Source organism: Parasteatoda tepidariorum, chromosome 8, assembly GCF_043381705.1.
Source record: "Parasteatoda tepidariorum isolate YZ-2023 chromosome 8, CAS_Ptep_4.0, whole genome shotgun sequence".
NCBI classification, from domain to species: Eukaryota; Metazoa; Arthropoda; class Arachnida; order Araneae; family Theridiidae; genus Parasteatoda; species Parasteatoda tepidariorum.
Window position 1 is genome coordinate 62,054,989 of NC_092211.1, and position 19,776 is coordinate 62,074,764.

At 27.8% G+C, this 19,776-nt stretch overlaps 3 protein-coding genes across 7 annotated transcripts in view; all 3 read right to left on the reverse strand.

Annotated features, from left to right (window-relative positions):
• The window catches only part of LOC107453292 (mitoferrin-1), an 11,067-nt gene extending 6,889 nt beyond the window's left edge, over positions 1 to 4,178 (reverse strand). Inside the window, exon 1 of the mRNA XM_043049859.2 lies at positions 3,932 to 4,178. The gene's annotated coding sequence lies outside the window, so the exon portion shown is untranslated. The remainder of the gene's footprint in view (positions 1 to 3,931) is intronic.
• On the reverse strand, positions 451 to 3,925 carry LOC107453295 (chromatin assembly factor 1, p105 subunit). Its single transcript, XM_016070060.3, has one exon. It carries the CDS (start codon positions 3,835 to 3,837, stop codon positions 1,705 to 1,707), a length of 2,133 nt encoding a protein of 710 aa, XP_015925546.2. The 5' UTR covers positions 3,838 to 3,925; the 3' UTR covers positions 451 to 1,704.
• A 6,069-nt stretch (positions 4,179 to 10,247) lies between the features above and the next one.
• The window catches only part of LOC107453299 (Phosphatidylinositol glycan anchor biosynthesis class H), a 17,874-nt gene continuing 8,345 nt past the window's right edge, over positions 10,248 to 19,776 (reverse strand). For all 5 annotated transcript variants that reach the window (XM_016070074.3, XM_016070072.3, XM_016070075.3 and 2 more), the window contains exons 3-6: positions 19,516 to 19,594; positions 15,983 to 16,110; positions 12,380 to 12,463; positions 10,248 to 10,557 (exon numbers count right to left, since the gene is read on the reverse strand). In XM_016070074.3, the coding sequence (XP_015925560.1) occupies positions 10,486 to 10,557; positions 12,380 to 12,463; positions 15,983 to 16,110; positions 19,516 to 19,594 (363 nt within the window). In that variant the 3' untranslated portion in view covers positions 10,248 to 10,485. The remainder of the gene's footprint in view (positions 10,558 to 12,379; positions 12,464 to 15,982; positions 16,111 to 19,515; positions 19,595 to 19,776) is intronic.

Consider the following 19,776-nt stretch of genomic DNA (forward strand, 5'->3'; position numbering starts at 1 on the left):
ATAACTTGTAAGTTCCTTATAAATATTAGTTATATGTTCCTTATATGTCAAAAATGCATAGTAATAAACTTTTAATTTTCTTAAGTATCAAAAAGAAAGAAAAATTTTTTTAAATATAAATATTTAAACAATTTTTGTGCAAAATTTTTCTGCACATGCATTTGAATATAAATTTCTGAGATTTTAAATCTGTGATTTTTACCTTAATTTTAATTAAAAAATATTTTAAAACCTGCTGATTACCTATAGTATAATTAAATTTCAATATAATGCATGGCAACTGTTGGTAGTTTTGAAGTTTATATATTTTCTTGGCAAATTTCAGTTTTTGACATTTTTGACAGGTTTTTGACGGTTTAAACCAGTATTATACCCTTGTCATGTCAAAAACCACTTTTTGACGTCAAAAACCCAACCCTGTGATATACAGAATAATTAATATACAGAAAGTTTATTGTTCTTCAATATTTTAAGTTTTATTTATAAATCTACTGAAAAACATTTTGTAAAACAGCTAACAGTAAAATGAAAACAATTTACTACATTGAAATGTCCATATCAGGAATTGAGATTATAGTATCACTATGATCTAGTAGCAGAATGTTTTTGTCTAACATTTTGAACTAGGTGACAAATATCAACTAAAAAGGTTGAAAAATTTTATGCTATAATTATGAAAGAAAATAAAATAAAATCCAATTTTAAAAACTGAGCTTTAATTGTATGTTAGTTAGCAGTTACTGTATCAACAAGACTCAGATAAAAATGAAAAACTTTCTGCAAGCAATTGATTCTTGTTAATAGTTACTTTTTCATTGCCATCTAATTTTGATGAAATTAGTTTGAAAATCACTGAATTTTACATAAGGGTTTTAAGTTTTACAAAAACACATTGATTAGTATGCATAGCAGCATTTATTTCTTTAAATTTAGCAATTTTTTTTAATCAAATAAATATTTCTTAAAAGAACCACTTTTCAAAACATAGATATCTTTTTTTTTTTAAGAGCTATTCATCTTACTAGAAGTAATAGTACAAAAAAATATTGACCGTGGAACTGTTATCTTCCTTTATGAGTAATACTAAAAAGTTTTCCACGATGATGACAAATTTCGTGAAATCAGTGTTCGCGATTTTGTGTATGCATATCTAAATATATTATATTTGAGACATTACTAATAATACCCATAACTATAGCAATAAGATTAATATGAATATTTAACAAAAAAGTATAAATTTTGTAGTTTAACTAAGCAATTAAACAAAATTCTTACCCTTATGTAACAAAAGCAAATTTTTAAAATTTAAATAATGTTAAAAACACTAGTTCTTTGAATATCAAATGTTATTGAGTTTGAAAATACTGATGTCCACCAATTTATTTGACAGTTTATTAAACTGTCAAATAAATTGGTGGACATCAGAATAGAATATTAAAAATTTCAGAAATATAAAAGAAAAAAAATCTTTTTTTCAAAATAGATATATTTACTTTTAAAATTCAAATTTCAGGAACGGAGATTAATGTTAACAACAGAAGTTCTTTGAATAACACAAATGTTATTGAAACAAACTATTGATATTTACCTACCTAATGATTTAATAATTTTTTGGGCAAAACATACTAAAAAAATATATACAATATCAAATATAAGTAACGCAATGAATATAAGTTTTTAAAAAAAAATAAATTCAATTAACATTCAAAGTTTAGGAAGAGTTGTGGAGACAGTTTTTGACAAAGTTACAAATCCAACTCGTCGCTTCGGTTTAGGAGTAGTTTCTTTCTCATCAGGTTTAATTTCAACCTCTTTAGATGTACCAGGCTGTAAAACATCCATGGGTGTTATTGTTTCACTCTGCTTTGGTTTAGGAGTAGTTTCTTTCTCATCAGGTTTAATTTTAACCTCCTCAGATGTACCGGGTTCTGAAACATCCATGGGTGTTATCGTTTCACTCTGTGACAACTCTAGTTTCCAATCATTGTCGGCTGTAATCAAAACACTTTCTGCCGAATCATGAATCGAATCAACAGGAGCCACTTCACCAAGATCCATTTCCGAAATTTCATTCGCAACACTGTCGTTGTTTATTTTATTTGCAAAATTAAGTTGAAGTTTACATTTTGGTTCCTTTTGAAAAACCTTGGTATCAAATACAATTTCAATAGAATCACTATCATTGCTAGCTACCTCTACATTGCCAGGGATATTTGAATCTTTAACAATTTGTTTGCTTAACGGCGTACTTTTTAAACTTGGCTCTTTGAATTCAATATCTTTGTCCTTTAGAGAACTTTCAGCTTTGGATTGAACATCACTTGAAGACATCTTATTGGTACTTGGTATATCTTTTAAAGGTTGAGTTACTTGTTCTAATGGTAAAGGATTAGTTTTCGGAGATTTGAAAAAGCTTTCAATGGTTAGTTTTGGTCTTTTAGGTTTAACCGGTATTGGGCTTATAACACTTTTTGGAGAAACTGCAGATTTTGTATCAGGTGGCATAGGAGATCCAGGTACAATTTCATTTGCATTAGAAATAGGTTTCACCGTAGTATCAATGGACTTAACAATAACATCATTGGGTTTAGCAGTGACATCATTCGGTTTCAAACATGCATCAGGCTTAGTAGAAGCATCATCTGATTTGGTAATCGACTGTTTGATTTCTTTTACGTGCTCTTCTGTTTTAGGAGTTTCTGGTGGAGGCGGTTCATATATCTCCCCTAGCTCTTCTTCACAAAATGTAATAAATGAACAATAACCCTCAGATGATGATGCGATAAGAATACGCCCATCTATGGACCATGACAAATCAGTTATATGTGTATAATGAATATTTGATATGCACGCCACTGGCACCAATTGTTCAGTATCATAAATCAAGACTGAATCACTTGTAGCAACAGCAAATACCATTCGATACGGCAAATCTATCAGGCATTTAGATTTTCGGTTTTCTTTATCTTCAGAGCTCCGCAATTTATACAAATGAGGATTGCATCTAACAGCGACGGTGTACTTATCACCTGACGGCAAATGAGCCACTGGCTCAGCTAACGAGTGTCTGGAAAAAATATAAGTTGTGTTCACAGTTTTCCCATCTTTAGGAAGGATTCCAGATGGAACAATCAACAGTTCTCCATCTGGAGTAAAACTAAGCCGTCTGAAGTAAGATTTCAGGGTATCATCATGAAATAAATGAACACGAGCAATACCTTTGTCAGCACCTACGGGCCTTGGAGCATATCGAATTTTATTAACAGTCCTTTTCGATTTGATGCTCATTACCCTCAATGAGCGATCTGCACTCAATGAGGCCATATATTTATTTAAAGGATCCCATGAAACACCTTGAACATAGCCTTTAGCATCAGAGAAGACATGCAGAACTTGAAAGCTTTGCATGTCCCACATAACAGCTCTGTTTTCTGTAGATGCAGATATCAAATAATTACCATCAGCCGACCAACTGATATCATATATATCTTTTGATCGGCTGCTTAAAACTTTGAGAGGGATCCATTTTTCTTCGTCTTCATTTTCATGCTCTTTCAATTTCCATAAAATCAATGTACCATCATCATCTCCAGAAGCAAGCAGATTGCCAGTAGGTGCGAAACGGACAATGTTTACTGGTGTTAAATGGCGATCATACTCTGAATGAAACTTAATGTTTATACCTGTTTCATCTGAAAAAGTGACATACCATATCAAAACCAATTTATCAGATCCCCCACTAGCCAAACGAAAATGATTCCCTTTTAATGGTTGAAAATCTACACTTAAGACAGGTTCACGTTCATGCCATGCAATTTGAGGAATTTTACACTTCATTTTTTAAATATATGGAGGAAGGAAAGGAGAAAAATTGGTTTTTAATGGGTTTAAAGGTTGTTGAATGAAGTTAAAAACATAAATAACCACTCACCTCAAAACAACTGCATTCCCGCCACATTTTCGCTTCTCTTCTCCTCGTGGACAAATTAGTGTTGCCAATAAAAGTTGTATATCCTATCAATGCAAAGATAATATCAATGGCTGTTGCTTGGCTACCAACCTTTTTTAATTAAATACACCTATTTCATTGGCTGTTATCATCATCGGTTTCATCGTTACTGCTTCGTTGTTTCTGGTTTATAACATATCGTTGTGTCTGGTTCATAACACATGGCATTTCTGTCCCGTAGTGGACTGATCGTTAAGACACGGTTCCCAGCAGATCACCGAAGTCAAGCATTACTGGCTGCGGTCAGTGTGTGGGTGGGTGACCACTTGGATCAGTCTACGCAGGGAACGAGGATGTGCGGTATTGGTCCTCGTTAAACTGTTCTACCATAATGTGCTCGACTTCGCGTGCAGGCCGTCAGGCAACCAAAGCGGGGGCGCCATCCCCTCTGCAGAGGATCAAAATTGTGATGGCATGTCTTCGGATCATCCTCAGGGATGTTTCCCAGACCGTCGCCAATAGCCCATTGTGCAGCTCAAGTGCGACGTAAATGAGCTACAACTACATGGCATTTCTATCACTTGTTGGAGAACAAGAAAAATCCAAAAATTGTTTCTTTCATCTTTCGTGAATATCTTGTTAGACCCTGAGGGAGGGGATGCTCAACGACCGCTTCTGTAGCTCAACGACCTGCACGCGAAGTCGAGCACTTTACGGTAGAACAGTTTAACGAGGACCAATACCGCACACCCTCGGTCCCTACGCAGACTGATCCAAGTGGTCACCCACCCGCTCACTGACCGTAGCCAGTGATGCTTGACTTCGGTGATCTGGTGGGAACCGTGTCTTAACGATCAGTCCACTGCGGGACCCCTCCCATTGAGAGGACCCTGGTTATTAAGATATCTTAGTGTTATTAGATGGCAAAATTTAAATATAATGATTAACGTTAATTAATGATATACCAGAATTAGGTATATGATTTTTAACTGTTTGTTTTAATCAATCATTTTAACCAATCATTTTAACATAAATTGTTGCATTCAAATTGAATAAAGTATAAAGATGTCATATGAAGTGAAATGTGGAATTTCAGAGCACTTAAAAGCAACGTATTTAACTCATAATGCTTGTAATAGAATTTCAAGCATGATGTGTTATTTATGCAACATCGACTGTCTTAAGACGGGTGAAATCGTAACTTTCGCAATGCATGATGGGAAATCTCGTAAGTTTCAATTCAACTGAAACACTTACGTCGAAAATGACAAATCGGTCTTAAGACGGGTGGTTCGACTGACTTAAGACGCTCTAATCCAATATGGCGTTTGTGTTGTTTTGTTATGATGATCCGTTGGTGATCATGAAACAAAACTTANACTAATAATGCTGCAAAAAGAATGATAATGATGAATTATGGCAGTAGTTTTTTAAGGGGTGCTTTATATAGTTATGTAAGGTATTTATACATACTAGGGATTTTTTTCATATATCTCTCCATAATAACATAATGGCTTGACGTGTGTCACTCACTATTGTCGTTGGCTCATTTTTAAGCAGAAAATCACATATTATCCTATTTTATCAGATTTAGCTCCGCCCCGCAGTGGACTGATCGTTAAGACACGGTTCCCAGCAGATCACAGAAGTCAAGCATCACTGACTGCGGTCAGTGTGCGGGTGGGTGACCACTTGGATTAGTCTGCGTGGGGACCGAGGGTGCGCGGTATTGGTCCTCGTTAAATTGTTCTACCGTAAAGTGCTCGACTTTACGTATAGGTCGTCGGGCTACCGAAGCGGAGTCTGCAGAGGATCAAAATTGTGATAGCATGTCTTCAGATCATCCTCAGGGATGTTTCCCAGACAGTCGCCAATAGCCCATTGTGCAGCTCTAGTGCGACGTAAATTAACTACAACAGATTAAGCTGCACATTTCTTTGGTTGTCATCAGCATAAAAATTAATAAAAGGTAATAGTGAAATATTTCTTTATTCTTAACTAAGCAGACCTGTAAAATTTATTCATTATCCTTTATTAATAGAGCCCCTGAATTTATTAATATTCTCTGATATATTATAACGGTTTTTATTTTGATCATATATTAAAATTGTGTTCAGCTTACGTGAAGATTCCATCAGAACCGAGCAAAATGATAATATTTAAATTGTATCCCTATAAAATCGGAAATTAAATTTGTGAAACCAAATCCATGGTAATACAATAAAGCGTTTTGGGATCTTTAAATTACATACTTTTAAATTTAGATGTAACAAACTGTATATAGTCAAAAATGGGAAGAAAAAAAAAGATATATGGGTCAGCTAAGCAAGCAGAGCTCCTAGTCTTAAATAATTTAATTATGGCTGCTGTATAAAATGTCAAATAATTATTTTTTAATTTATTAATCTTTTTTTTTGTATATGCTGTTAATAATGTTAGTGGTATTTAATAGTTCACACCGATTTCACACAGTTCGCTCCGCTCGTCTACCTTGTAATTAGTTATTATTCATCATTATTTACTTCTCCTTTAGCGTTCATATTTTTCACAAAAACGCAGAGCATTTAAACTTTAAAATATGCCATTTTTTTGCTTTATGTCAGAACATTTAGTTAACATGTTACTCAAAATGAAATGGACAATTAACTGGATTTTAAAAATAATCACCTGAATATGAAAAAAATTAACCTAAAGAACACAAAATGTGTGACACAATGAGAAGAAACAAATGAGAAGAATTTTATTCTTTGATAAAACTTGTAACGATTCAAATAGGAAATAGTTCTTATCGCTCTATCTACGTTTTATTTATTTATTAAAATTGTTTTATATTTATATCTCGCAACACTTAATTCTCTCTCTTTTCTTTTTGTTTTCTCTTTTTTTTTACTACTTTTGATTGACATCTATTAGAGTGCTTTCTTTTTTTCAATTGCTTTATATTTATATCTCGCAACACGTAATTCTCTCTCTTTTCTTTGTGCTACTTTTGATTGACATCTACTTGAGTGTGAGTTTATAAAATAAAAAAGTGAAGATCTCGTGAGAATTTTTTTTTTCTGAAGTAATTGATAAATGGTCAATATTTACAGCAAAAAATCTCTAATTCGCAATAACTTTTGAACAAACGCAAATTGCGGGAAAAAAAACAACCTCTTGTTAAAATTATAGTACAAAATGGTTCTATCAAAACAATATATTTCAACTCTAAAGGTGCATTTCAACGGACAGTAGCTCAAAATAAATATAAAAACAATTGTGTTTTTTTTCTCTTCAAGTTAAACAGTTCTTGAAATAACAATCAAATCAATTTTTTTTATTCCATAGAGCTCCTAGTACAATTTTCTACACACCCTTGTAATTTCTTATTGATTTTTTTAGCTGCAAAGCAAAATGTAACTTAAATTTTTAAAAAAAGTGAAAAAGTTCGTTAAATAGTTTTATAAAATTGTAATAACTTTCGAAAAAAATTGGAATTCCGATAAAAAAATAATAAAAAAACCGTGTTAAGTTTGTAAAGAAATAATGTCCTCTCAGAATGCATTCTGCGGCCCGTTGAGCAGTCCGTATGGTATTTTCCCGAGAAGTTTAACAGTTAATAATTCTCGAACAAATTGTTGAATTCCTGTACACTAGTCTACATGCCTTACCTATTTTAAATTTCTAAGTCTTACAGTTTTTGTCCACCAAAGCAAAATGCAACGTTAAGTTTAACACCTTAAACAGCGACGTAGGCCCTCACGTTTTTACAATATCGAGAGTAACTATAATTAAACTAGCGAGAAAAAGTCCCCCTATAGGGGGACTCTTTATTTTTTAACTCGGAGCAAAAAAAAATTTTTTTTTGGAGTTAGAAATTTTGTTAGTTATATATTATTAGAATTAATAAGTAAAATGAAACTTCTATTTTTTCCCCACAGTTTCTAAAAACGTTTTCGAAAATTGTTTGATGAAAATTGATCGAAAATTGTAGTGATGTTAATAAAGTATCAAAAAGTCAGCAGCACAATTTTTTTTAGTAATTTTAATATGATTTCAACTTTTATTTACATTTTTGCATTTATAGACCATTATAACATTAACCAAAATAGTAGCTTGTTATTTTGATTTGATCTATCATTAAAATCTTTAAACGTGATTTATCGAATATTTCATTAGAAAGTATTACGTAATCGCTCCCTTTAAAGCAATGATATTGTATGATTTGCTGTTTTCACAGTTACATGACAAATGCACTTCTGTTTCTAAATTTAATTTTATTACAATTCAAACTGAAAAAATTGATTTGGATGATGCTAAAAAATTCTTTCAATGTTAATTGCACAGAAAACAGATACCTATCAAAACTTTTGAAAACAGAATGACAGTATATTAATTAACTACCTTTCATAAATTACTAATTGCATAATTGTATTGGTATAATTTTGTTAGAAAAAATATAGAATCTAAAGGACCACATGCTTTATAACTCCGATTAGCTCACGGCTTTGCATTTTAGACGCATCGAAAGATACAGGAGATTAGAGTGAAAATCCTTCATCAGTTAATTTGTGAAAATTAAATAAAAAGGATTAAAAGTACATTTATAATTTTCTTCTATTTTCACCCTTACGACAGTTGAGAGGCACTTTAATAAACCAAGATATAAGTTTTTATTTCTATTTTACTTACTAATTGTGTTTTCTATTTTACTTCTCTAAAAATTAAATAAAGTTTTGAAAAGTTAGATATTTTAACTAACTGGTGGTATTTTAACTATTCTGGTGAAATGATTTATGTTAAATTTTCTGTTTTTTAAACTTTTAATGAAATTAGCACAATCTTATCTATAAGGGAACTGCAAATCAGTTGGGTAGTTTTTGGTCTTTATCAGGGTAGGCATTTCGTCTGGAAGAAACCTATTACTCTGAGTATACTTGAAAAACCTGGAAGAAACTAAAAGACCAACAAGAATGTTTAAAAGTGGAAGAATAGCTTAAATCTAAATAAATTAAATTTAATGTCGTTAAACGTTCTTCATACCTACTAAAAAATAAACTATTTTTTCATAAAATTTCAAAAAAAAATATACATCATATTATTTAAGTATTTGAGTATTTATATTTAACAGTATTTGATTAAAAAAATAGTATGCCATTGTAATTGCTCTTAGTGATTTATTACTAATGTATATGTTTAGTATATGACCTATTAACTCAGTAGTATAAATAAAACTTGATGTAATTTTAAAAGTTATTTGTTTAATTATAAAATTAGGTTTTACTACACTCATCTACATAAAAAATTGTAAATACATAGTTATTTTAATTTTTTAAGAAATTCAATAAATGCAACTTTTTTACAATCGCTGCTTTTTAGTTTTCGAGGGCTAAATAAAACTTGAAAACTAACACTAGTATTTTAACTAGATTGCAATTACAAATTGTTTTAATAATTGATATTTCTTTCTGAAAAAGAATCTTTCCCACTTGGGAAGAAAAAACACCTAGGACGGTCATCTCTAGTCTTTATAAATTTGCAAAAACAGGTGTTCTTTTTAGGCTTCAAAAACAAGTTCTTAAATGACAAGTTTGAAAAACTGATTTAAATGATCAAAAATTAGGTCAAATATGGTAAATTCATTATAGAAAGAAAAATATTAGACAGCTTTAAAGTTAAAAACTAAAATTACATTGACCATAAATTCATAAACATTCAACTGACAAACTGTACAAAATTTGTAAAGTCTTGTAACTTTTTAAGTGAAAGAGATGGAAAGATGAATTTCTAGATTCTATATCTAGAAATACCTTTCTAGATTTTCTGACGAATGTTTACATAATGTTTTTTTTTATTTTTGCATCACAGAACACGTTAAGAACTTAATAATATCTTATAATGGCTTTATTTTCTGTGGAAAGCTGAACAACTGATATCAAAAATGTCTTTTAATTGGCTACTTAATATTTTGAAAGGAACCTACTGTCCATCTTTATTTTTACGATCTTCAGCTTCCAAAGAATCAGTATACCCTCATTTCCTGACACAAGCAAATTATCAGTTGGTGCAAAATGAACAATATTTAGTGGAACTAAATGGTGATCATATTCAGAATTAAACTTAATGTTTATACCTGCTTCTTCATGTAAGGTGACATGCCATATCAAAATCAAAACCCCACTACCCAAACAAAAATGACTTTTCCTTTTTACAGGTTGTAAATCAATACTCAAGGCAGGTTCATGTTCATAAAAAACTATCTGTAGAATTTGGCACCTCATTTTTAAAATGATAAAAGTCATTTAATACTCAATGAACATAACAAAAAAATATTTAAGACTTTATAAGATATTACATTGCTCATTATAAATTCTACAAAGTACATTCAAAGTTCAAATGCTATGTACAATACATGAATGAAAGGAAGCACATATTAGTAAAAAGTTTAGCAAAGTTCAGCACTGAGCTTTGCTGATCACTAATTTTAACAAATATATTTTGTTTACAATAAAGTTGTACAAAACAGAATAAATTAATCCAAGACATCAATATAAATGTTAAGACGTTTGCAAAGAAGCTTGTACTCCATTGTAGATCTTTTCTAAGCAATTCAATCTTGGAAAAGTGTACTAAAACAAAATGTCATATGATATAATTTTTTTGTAGGCAAAAAATATTATACTTATGCAAATGCTATAAAAACATTTCAGTTAGCTTTGATAGTTTTAAATCCTGAGTCAAAAAATCCCCATTTCTTTTTCTAAACTAATTTGATGATTTTTATGACATTAGGATTTAATAAATCATTCTAATTCTTAAAGAAATTACTTGAACTATTACAGAATATCAATTGTTTAAGTTGACAAAATTACAAGTTAGTTTTATATCAATTTTAAACTTCAACTTCATTCAATTTTAAACTTAAATTTTTTCAAAAATATCAAGGAAATATCTAGAAAAGCTGTATTATTTAATAATACAGTACAGAACCCGTTATCCGGAAATCAGAAAACCGGAAAACCAAAAAACCGGAACGAAATTCGATAAATTTTCGCGCCATTTTTGAAAAAAAAATTTTTTTTCCTCATAAGATTTTAGGATTTTTTTTTCTTTTTTGAAAGATGTTTACCTTACCATCATTTTGGAAATAATTATTAGTGTATTCCTTCATCGTTTTTTCTTCTTTTTAAGATTTTTTCCAAAAAAACATTTTTTTTGTTGGGTTTAACAATAAACAAACGGCTTTTTGTAGCGATTCAGAAAACCGGAAAAATCAGTTATCCGGAATAGCGATGGTCCCGATCGTTCCGGATAATCGGTTCCCTACTGTATTAAAATAATTTATACAAGTAGAAATACCAGATATTCCAATAACTTTTTTGTAAAATTATTCACAACTATTATTTGATGCAGCAAAAAATTATTCAATATCTTCCGACTAAGGGGTAAAGCCATATGAACAAAATGATATAAAAATAGTTCATGTAGATATTTACAAAATGAACAAGTTTCAATACATCATTTTTTAAAAACAATTTCGGCAAAAAAAAAAGTGAACTATTCTCATTAAATGGAACAGCGTTAATATTTCATAAGAAGTTAAAAGCTGTTTAGTGTTTAATAATCAAATTTCCTAAGGTGAGAAAAATTAATTTTAACTTTATGACCAGTAAAAATATTTTTTACCCCTTATACTTGTAATAGATCGAAATGAAATAATTTTGCATTTATTTAACATTTTAAAATAGAGAAGTTAAAAATATAACATTTCTTTAAAATAGATACTTAATCTAACAAATGTTAAATAAGTTGCCTATTTTAAAATTTAACATTTTAAAACAAAGAATTTATATAACATTTAAAACAGAAAATGAGAAAAGTACAATAAATTCTATTACACAAAGATCCATAGCCACAAGGGAGTTACGGGGATCCTAACCCCTGGTGTTGAATTAATAAAATTTTGGTAATCTTTGCAAGTAATTTTTAAAAACATGAAATTTGTCTAACAAGATATTAGAATAATTTTCTTATATTGTGATGGAAGTGAAATGAATATTTCTCCCTAGTTTTAGTTAGTGCTAAAGAGGGAAATAAAATCTCATTTCGATTACTGTGAATTACAAAATGTTTACTTTATTGTTCTTTATACTTTAAATTTTGAAGCAACTAAACCTTTATCATATAAACTATTAACAACTAGGAATGTAATTGCTGTTAATTTAAGAAAAACAATACAAGTTAGTAGTTAGTGTAATAACAATGAATCAAATTATTTAGAGTATTTTGTGTCACTAATGAAATGAGCACACATGTTTTCCAACATTTAAACAACATCTAAATCAAAATGTTATAAAACAAAAGAATGCTAGAGTTCAGAATAACAATATGAAATATAAAAATTCACAGTAAAGTAAGTGATTAGATAAGTGAAGAAATAAAAATGCGAACCTGAAAAAGGGGAACAATGCTGCTAATTTTCAATGGGTCTTTCATATCTTGTAACAAAATGGCCAAGTAAAATATTATTCTTTGCTGTAAAAAAAAACGTATGAACATGTCATTTTAAACATAAATGAAAATCTGGCAGAAGTATTGGAATAAAGAAGTTATCTTCTTATTTTTTTAATTAGGTAGTGATTCTGTGGTAAAAATATATTCTTATTCTAATATCCAGTATATTCTAGCATCTAAATGTAAATTTTTAATATCTTCTTCATTTTTTTCACTCATACAATTTTGTACAGATACAGGGTTTAGTTGTGCTGATAAAATATCCCAGTTCAGTACTTTTTTGAAAGCTAGAATGGTATTCAGGAACTTTGATCTTATTTTTTTAATTTCATAAATCTGAATTTCTTTCTCCAAGAAATCAAGTTTTTGTGCTTATAGCAGCATATTTCATAATTTCAAAAGGACAATATTTTATTTGATATACACATGAAGTTTATGATCAGGTGTATGAATTAAAGAAATTTAGTTTCTGGTTCAAGGGACCGAAAACTAAAAGTTTACTTGAGACTGTACACATTTTCATTGATCTATTCAAGCACCTTCATTTGATTATGTAAAATAACAATAAAAAAGGAGACAAACTAAATTTAACAAATAAAATACTTTCATTTTCAAAAAAATAATAAAATTAACACTTGAATCTCCATGTAAATCGAAATTTTATTATTATGTTTTTATGTAGTTAATATAGAGGGTATTATTTTTGCAAACATTATAACAAATATTAAAAGCAAAAGAAAAAAAAAGGTGAAAAATTTTAGAGAATATTTAACATTTAAAATTGTTATGAACTAAGCTATTTTGTAACATAAGCATAGGAAAAAACATAAAATCAAATTAGTGTTTGCACTCTTTCTCACTGGATTGTTAATAATTGGTTGCTCCTATGGGGGACCACTAAGAATTATTTTATATTGGATTTGTTATAAACTACAACTATTTGATCAGAGGCAAAATATTTAAAATGTGCTGATTCAGAAAATAAATATGTAATTACAAAAATTGGAAGAAGGATGGTGTTGAAAATCAAATGTGAAAGATAACTTTAGCAAGTCATAATTAAAAAGTTTGATGGAAAGAAATCTCAAATAGTATTTTGCTTAGTTCCAAAAAGATTTCATCAAGCAGCTATTTGCAAATAATTATCAAAAAATAATTAAACATTTAGGAAACTATTTACAAATTTTATTTTTTTAAAAGAATTTCCTTTTTTTAAGACCTGGTAGAACAAAAATATATTTATAACACATAATGTTCTTAAATCCATAAATTTCAGTGTTTACAAAATGTCACCCAATATTTTCTTTTCCCCTTAAAAAAATGAGAATTCATATTATGATAATAAATTCTGTTTGATATTTGAACTCTGCTATGTTTAATCTTCAATAGACTCTTAATTTTTTGGTAGGAAACAAAATTCGTCATTTGTTATCTTGTTTTAAATTTTTTTTGATCCCCTTTATAGCTGTAGAGACTATATTTTGGTATAAAAATATTCAGCACTGCAACACTGGTAAAAATATTTATTAGATAAAATAACTGACTAAAACGTGTGTTCAACAAGAATTTTTTAAAGCTAGTTTTGTGCATTGGAAATGGTAAATTAGTTAACACAAATGATTTTTAGCTAAAAAAAATACTGACTAGAAATTTATGAACAAGCTTCAAATAAGATTGTTAGGAAAAATTGGTTTACTTTCCTTTGATTTTGAAAAAAACTTTTTGTAAAAAATTGCTTGTCTGATTTTTTTTATTTGTAAGTTTTTCTAATGCAAGCAAATGATTAATCATATTTTTGCATAACTTAAAAATAGTATGCTTAAACACTTTTAGTAGATTGTAACAAAATAAAAGTGTATGATAATGCGATAAAAGAACAAAAGAAAAGTTGGGTATTGTTACAATTAATCAATACTACTTTAGTTAAAGGCAACTTATTCAGCAAAATTATGTTATTCTTAATTGAATAAGAAAATCATACAATAAACGAAATTTTTTAACAATGAATTCCACAGATTAAAATATAACAAATGACTCTTCACCTTAGAAATTATATCATGCCAAATATTATATACTTAGAGAAGTGCAAGAATTGAGTTAAAACTGGTATTTAAAATAGAGAATAAAAAAATTAAAATAGATGAAGTGGTAGTTAAAATAATAATTTTGCAGCGACTGTGTACTTTAATATTTACGTGGAACAAATTTAGGATAAATAAAAATATTACTTAAAAGAAATCTCAAGATTTAGAAAAGACATCAGAAAATGTCAAGATTTTATAAGACAACTTTGAAGCTTGCAACATAAATTATGAATTGAATACCAAAGAGTAGAGATCTAGATTTAAAATTAAGAATTCAACTCTTTAAAATAAGCAAACATTCTCTAATTTTATATAAGAAATTCCAAAAAGAAGAGATAATTAAATAACAAATTCTTTCTAAAACTTAAAAGATTGTAAACTATAAATTTTAGCACCAATCTATTGTTTTAATAAAAATTTAACAGCATTTATCTTAAGTTAGGAGAATTTGTCATAAATAAAAGAAATATAAAAATAAACATGCTTTTGGTTCATAATCAATGAGTGCAATCATTAGATTCAGAGTAACACTGATTTAAGTTTGGTTATTTAGGGACTAATCATAAATCACAAACTAATAGTGAGTAATAAATAATGAACTTGCTAGAACCTTATAAATGCTGCAGGTTTGTTAAGTTTTAGCGAGATTTCTAACAAGCACATAGATATACCTTTGATGCTAAGTAGCAGAAACCTTCCCGCAACTCAGTGGGTGATGCGGAAAGAACACAGCAAAGAACAAAAAGTTCAAAAATTCTTTTTCCTGTTGCTTCATTACAGGCTTAACTGTTTAGGGATTTATTCCATTTTTTTAGTATCATTGTATAAAATTCAACTTAAAAAATATAAAGTTCTTATGTATGATTTTTAAAGACCATATCTTTTTGAATTTTGCTACTTGCATGCTAAATTAACCTGAATTTTTACAATACTCTTTGTCTGACTACATTGAGGTTGCAGACAAATTGAGACTCAGAGAGTGCAGCAGATTTGGTCGATAATTTTTGCCACCGTGCTTGAAAATCATATATTTTTTAAAACAATTTCCATGGATTATTACAATTTCAACATATTAAACGCAATTTTAATATGCTTAAAAAATTTTTTTTTTAAATATACCATAAAAAAAATTCATTAATAATCAAAATTTTAAAGAACTAAATACCTTGAAAAATATTTTATACAATTATTAACATTGATAAGAGAATTTTTTTTTTTAAATTTAGTAATTTTATTTAAATGACGGTTCTTTGGAATTATTTTAGGAATAAATATAAAAATAAAAAGAGTAAAGAGTCTCAAGATTTTTAACAAAATTGAGAAGTTTGCAATACATACTTTGTATTAGTACATATTATAAAAATAACAAATTTTTAATAAGGCTATAATGTAGTTTTTATAAAATTGAATACTTAAGCAAAAAAGGTACAATAAAAATCAATTTTTTAAACTTTACCATGAAGAAACCTTCATTAATAACTATATCATAAACATCATGTCGGTGAAAAAACTGTGAAGCTTTTCTACCAGTAACAAAGGTAGTTGTTAACTGAAGTCCAAGGGAGGCAATTACTAGTAAAGATTCTATAAAAGATGTAAAAATAATTAGAGAAATTTGCTTAAATAATTAAAGATAAAAAATATTTTTAAAAAACGTTAATTGCAAAGACAATTTTTTAAATATTTTTTATGAATTTCAAAAAGTGAAACTTTTATGAATTTATAGAAATATTTTTACAAAATAAGTAAGTAGCACATGTAACACTGAAAGCTAAATCTATACTAATAAAATTGGCCTCACAATTATTATAGGTTTGGCTGACACATTCTAATAATATCTTATAAACATTTTTCTCCTTAAAAAATAAATTTTTTAAGTAGTAATTTTGGAAAAACAATCTAGTGTTGCATGAAGAAGTTTTGTCTTAACAAATTAAATACAATTTATGAAACTAATATCTTTCATTTTAATCAAAGATTATCAAAACAAAGATGTCAACTTATCAAATCAAAGATATCAACTTTAATCAGAGATAATAAGAACTCATATAAACTGCTAACAGAAATAAAGAGAGCAGAAAACCTTATTAACTAATTTAATAAGTAATACATTGGTGAAACTAATAAACCGTTAACTATAAAATTAGAAATAGCTATTATACTCAGTTGCAAATTATTTTTATGAAGTGCTAGTTAAATTAATGCCAACATATATCAATGTCCCCAACAGTTAAAATGATGTCGTAGAGACATTGATATCATAATGCTTGAAAATAAAAATTTGCAATGAAAAAAACAACAACATATGCTTAATTAAATTATTGTATCGTAATATAAAGTTTATATAAGTTTTATTTTTAATCGAGTCTGAAAATGGCATTTGGAAGTTAAAGCAGATCTTCATTATTTAATTGTAAACAACAAAAAGATTACATTTTACAGTTAAAAATCATTTGGCAAATTCCTTTAAAAATAAAAGATAGATAAGTAAGAGAAGAGATTAATCATTTAAGTAAATAATTGTTGACATAAATGTAAAATCATTTTAAAATTTGTATATTGGTTTATGCTCATTGGTAAAACAATCATTTAACAAAATGCAATATAATAATAATAATAATAATTTATAACAATGTATTATTTAAGTGGATTTATCATTCTGGTAAATCACAAATAAAATTGACTAAATTCATATTCCTTAATATTTTTTCAAAAATTTTAATAAAATAAACATGTTTTCAATATGAATTGCAATAATTTGCACTTTTAATCATAACACTGCTTTATTATAAAGAATAATAAAGAATTGAATTTCAGTATAAAATTAGGTATTCTAGCAATTCTTTCATTTCGCTGACAAAAAATTTATAGTTGAAGTGAAAAGATTGTTAATTTAACGCTTTAACTACCTGTGGACAATGTATGTAAATTTATGTAGTCACAAAAGAGAAATGCCAACGAGCATGTGTAGAAATTTAACGAGCACAAACTTAAATTTAATAAAATTGTCTGAAATAAAATAATTTTATAATAACTAAATGATAAAATAAAGAAAGCAACAGAGCTATTGCATTGAACATACCCTCTAAAATTTCAAGTTTGAGTAAAATATTTTTTCTAGAAGTAGTGAACTAAAACCGAAATTTTGAAGCTAACAGAATATTTTTGAGAAGTCTATCAGAACTTCTAAATATGAGCATTTGTGCGTCTGACTTTTATAACTACTAAAATAATTTATATGTACTAGTGTTCAAATTTCTTTCAGGTCTAATTTATTGGAAAATAATATATCTTAGCTACCTCTGAGAAACATATTTTCAGAAAAAGTATATAATGCAATATTATTACTAATTAACATTAATTAAACACAATAAGAAACATATATTAAAATTATCAGCTACAGAAATTTTGTAGTTGTTGAGATGTATGCAAAAAAGAAAAAAAAGAGCATGCTTGAGATATTGTTGAAAAAATTGTATATGTCATTTAAGTTACATCGATATTTTATATCTAACTGCATAAAATGATATTAAAGCTTGTTTTACTTTAGTAACAGATAAATAAAGTCAGAAATACATACACAAAATCATAAAATGTAAATTATGCGTAAAATTAAGAGCTAGACATAATATTGGGAGGTCCCAGACATGAACAGAATGGCACAATTTGAACTATTTATCAAATAAAATATTTTCAAGGATCCACTCTAAAAATTTTGAGATCCTCAATAATTGAATAAAAAAAATAAAGCAAATCTTCATTTTTTAATTTTGAACAACAAAATGATTACACTTTACAGTTGTGAATCATTTGTCAAATTCCTTTAAATAAAAAAAGATTGATATGGTTAGAGAAGAGATTAATCCTTTAAGTAAATAATTGTTAATATGTATACAAAATCATTTTAAAATTCAGATATTGTATTTAATTTATGCTTATCAGTAAAATAATCATATTAATACAATACAATATTGTAATAAGACACAACAATGTATTATTTAAGTGATAATTTTGATAAGTTAAATCAACTAATAATCGAATTAATAAAAAATTATTGTTTCTATTATGAATAGCAAAAATTCGCATTTTTAATCGTAACACTGTTTTATTATACAAATGAAAAAGAGTTGAATTTTAGCATGAATTTAGATATTCTAGCAATTCTTTCATTTTGCTAATAAAAGATTTATAGTTGAAGTGAAAAGATTGTTGATTTGCAGCAGTTGAAAAGTTTTTATAAATCATTTTAAAAAAAAAGAAAAAAAAAGAGCACATATGAGATAAATGTTTAACTAATAGTTGTTGAAAAAACTGAATATGACATTTAAGTTAAGAGATAGTTTATATCTAACTACATTCAGTTATTAAAATGATATTAAGACTTGTTTTACTTAAGTAACAGATAAATAAAGTCAGAAATACATACAAAAAAATCATAAAATGTAAAATATTCACTATTTTTACATAATAAACATATCTATTGGTAAGATAGACAAATTTTAACAAATGCATAAAATTAAGAGCAAAGCTTTTTGTGCTCTTAATTACTTATTGGGAGGTCCCAAACATGAAAAGAATGGCACAATTTGAATTATTTATCAAAGAAAATATTTTCAAGGACACACACTAAAGATTTTGAGATCCTAAATAATTGAATAGAAAAATAATGGATCATTTCCTTTAGTATTTGCTTACAGTGGTTTTATTTACAGTTTTTTAATAAGAGGTTAAAACACATAAAAACAACTGTCTTGCATGATTTGTAATTTAAAAGCACAAGATAACCTAAACTGTTTCTGAGCTGCTTGAGTTCATTGTAATATTATCCAAGAAACTTTTTGTTCCTTGACCAAAACTAATAGCAATATTCTTGAAAAATGTCTTTTCAAATATAATAAATATTAATATGATACAGTAATGTTAAAAAATAACCTATATCATCACTAACTGTTTATAATTAAAATAATTATTATTACACATTATATTTACCTTCTTTTACTTTAAGATGCAACTTGAGTATCAAAACAAAGCACAAGATAATTAAAAAAATTCCAAGGTAGCTTGTATCCTAAATAGAAACATTTAAAGAATTTTAAAATAATGTAAAAGCTAATTACTTCGAGAATGATATAATACACAAAAGTTTCCTTCAAAGAATTTATTCAATAAAAATGTTATATTTTTACGTAACACCAACTATGAGACATTGTCAATAAATGAGTATAGTTTCAAATACCTTAGATAGATAAG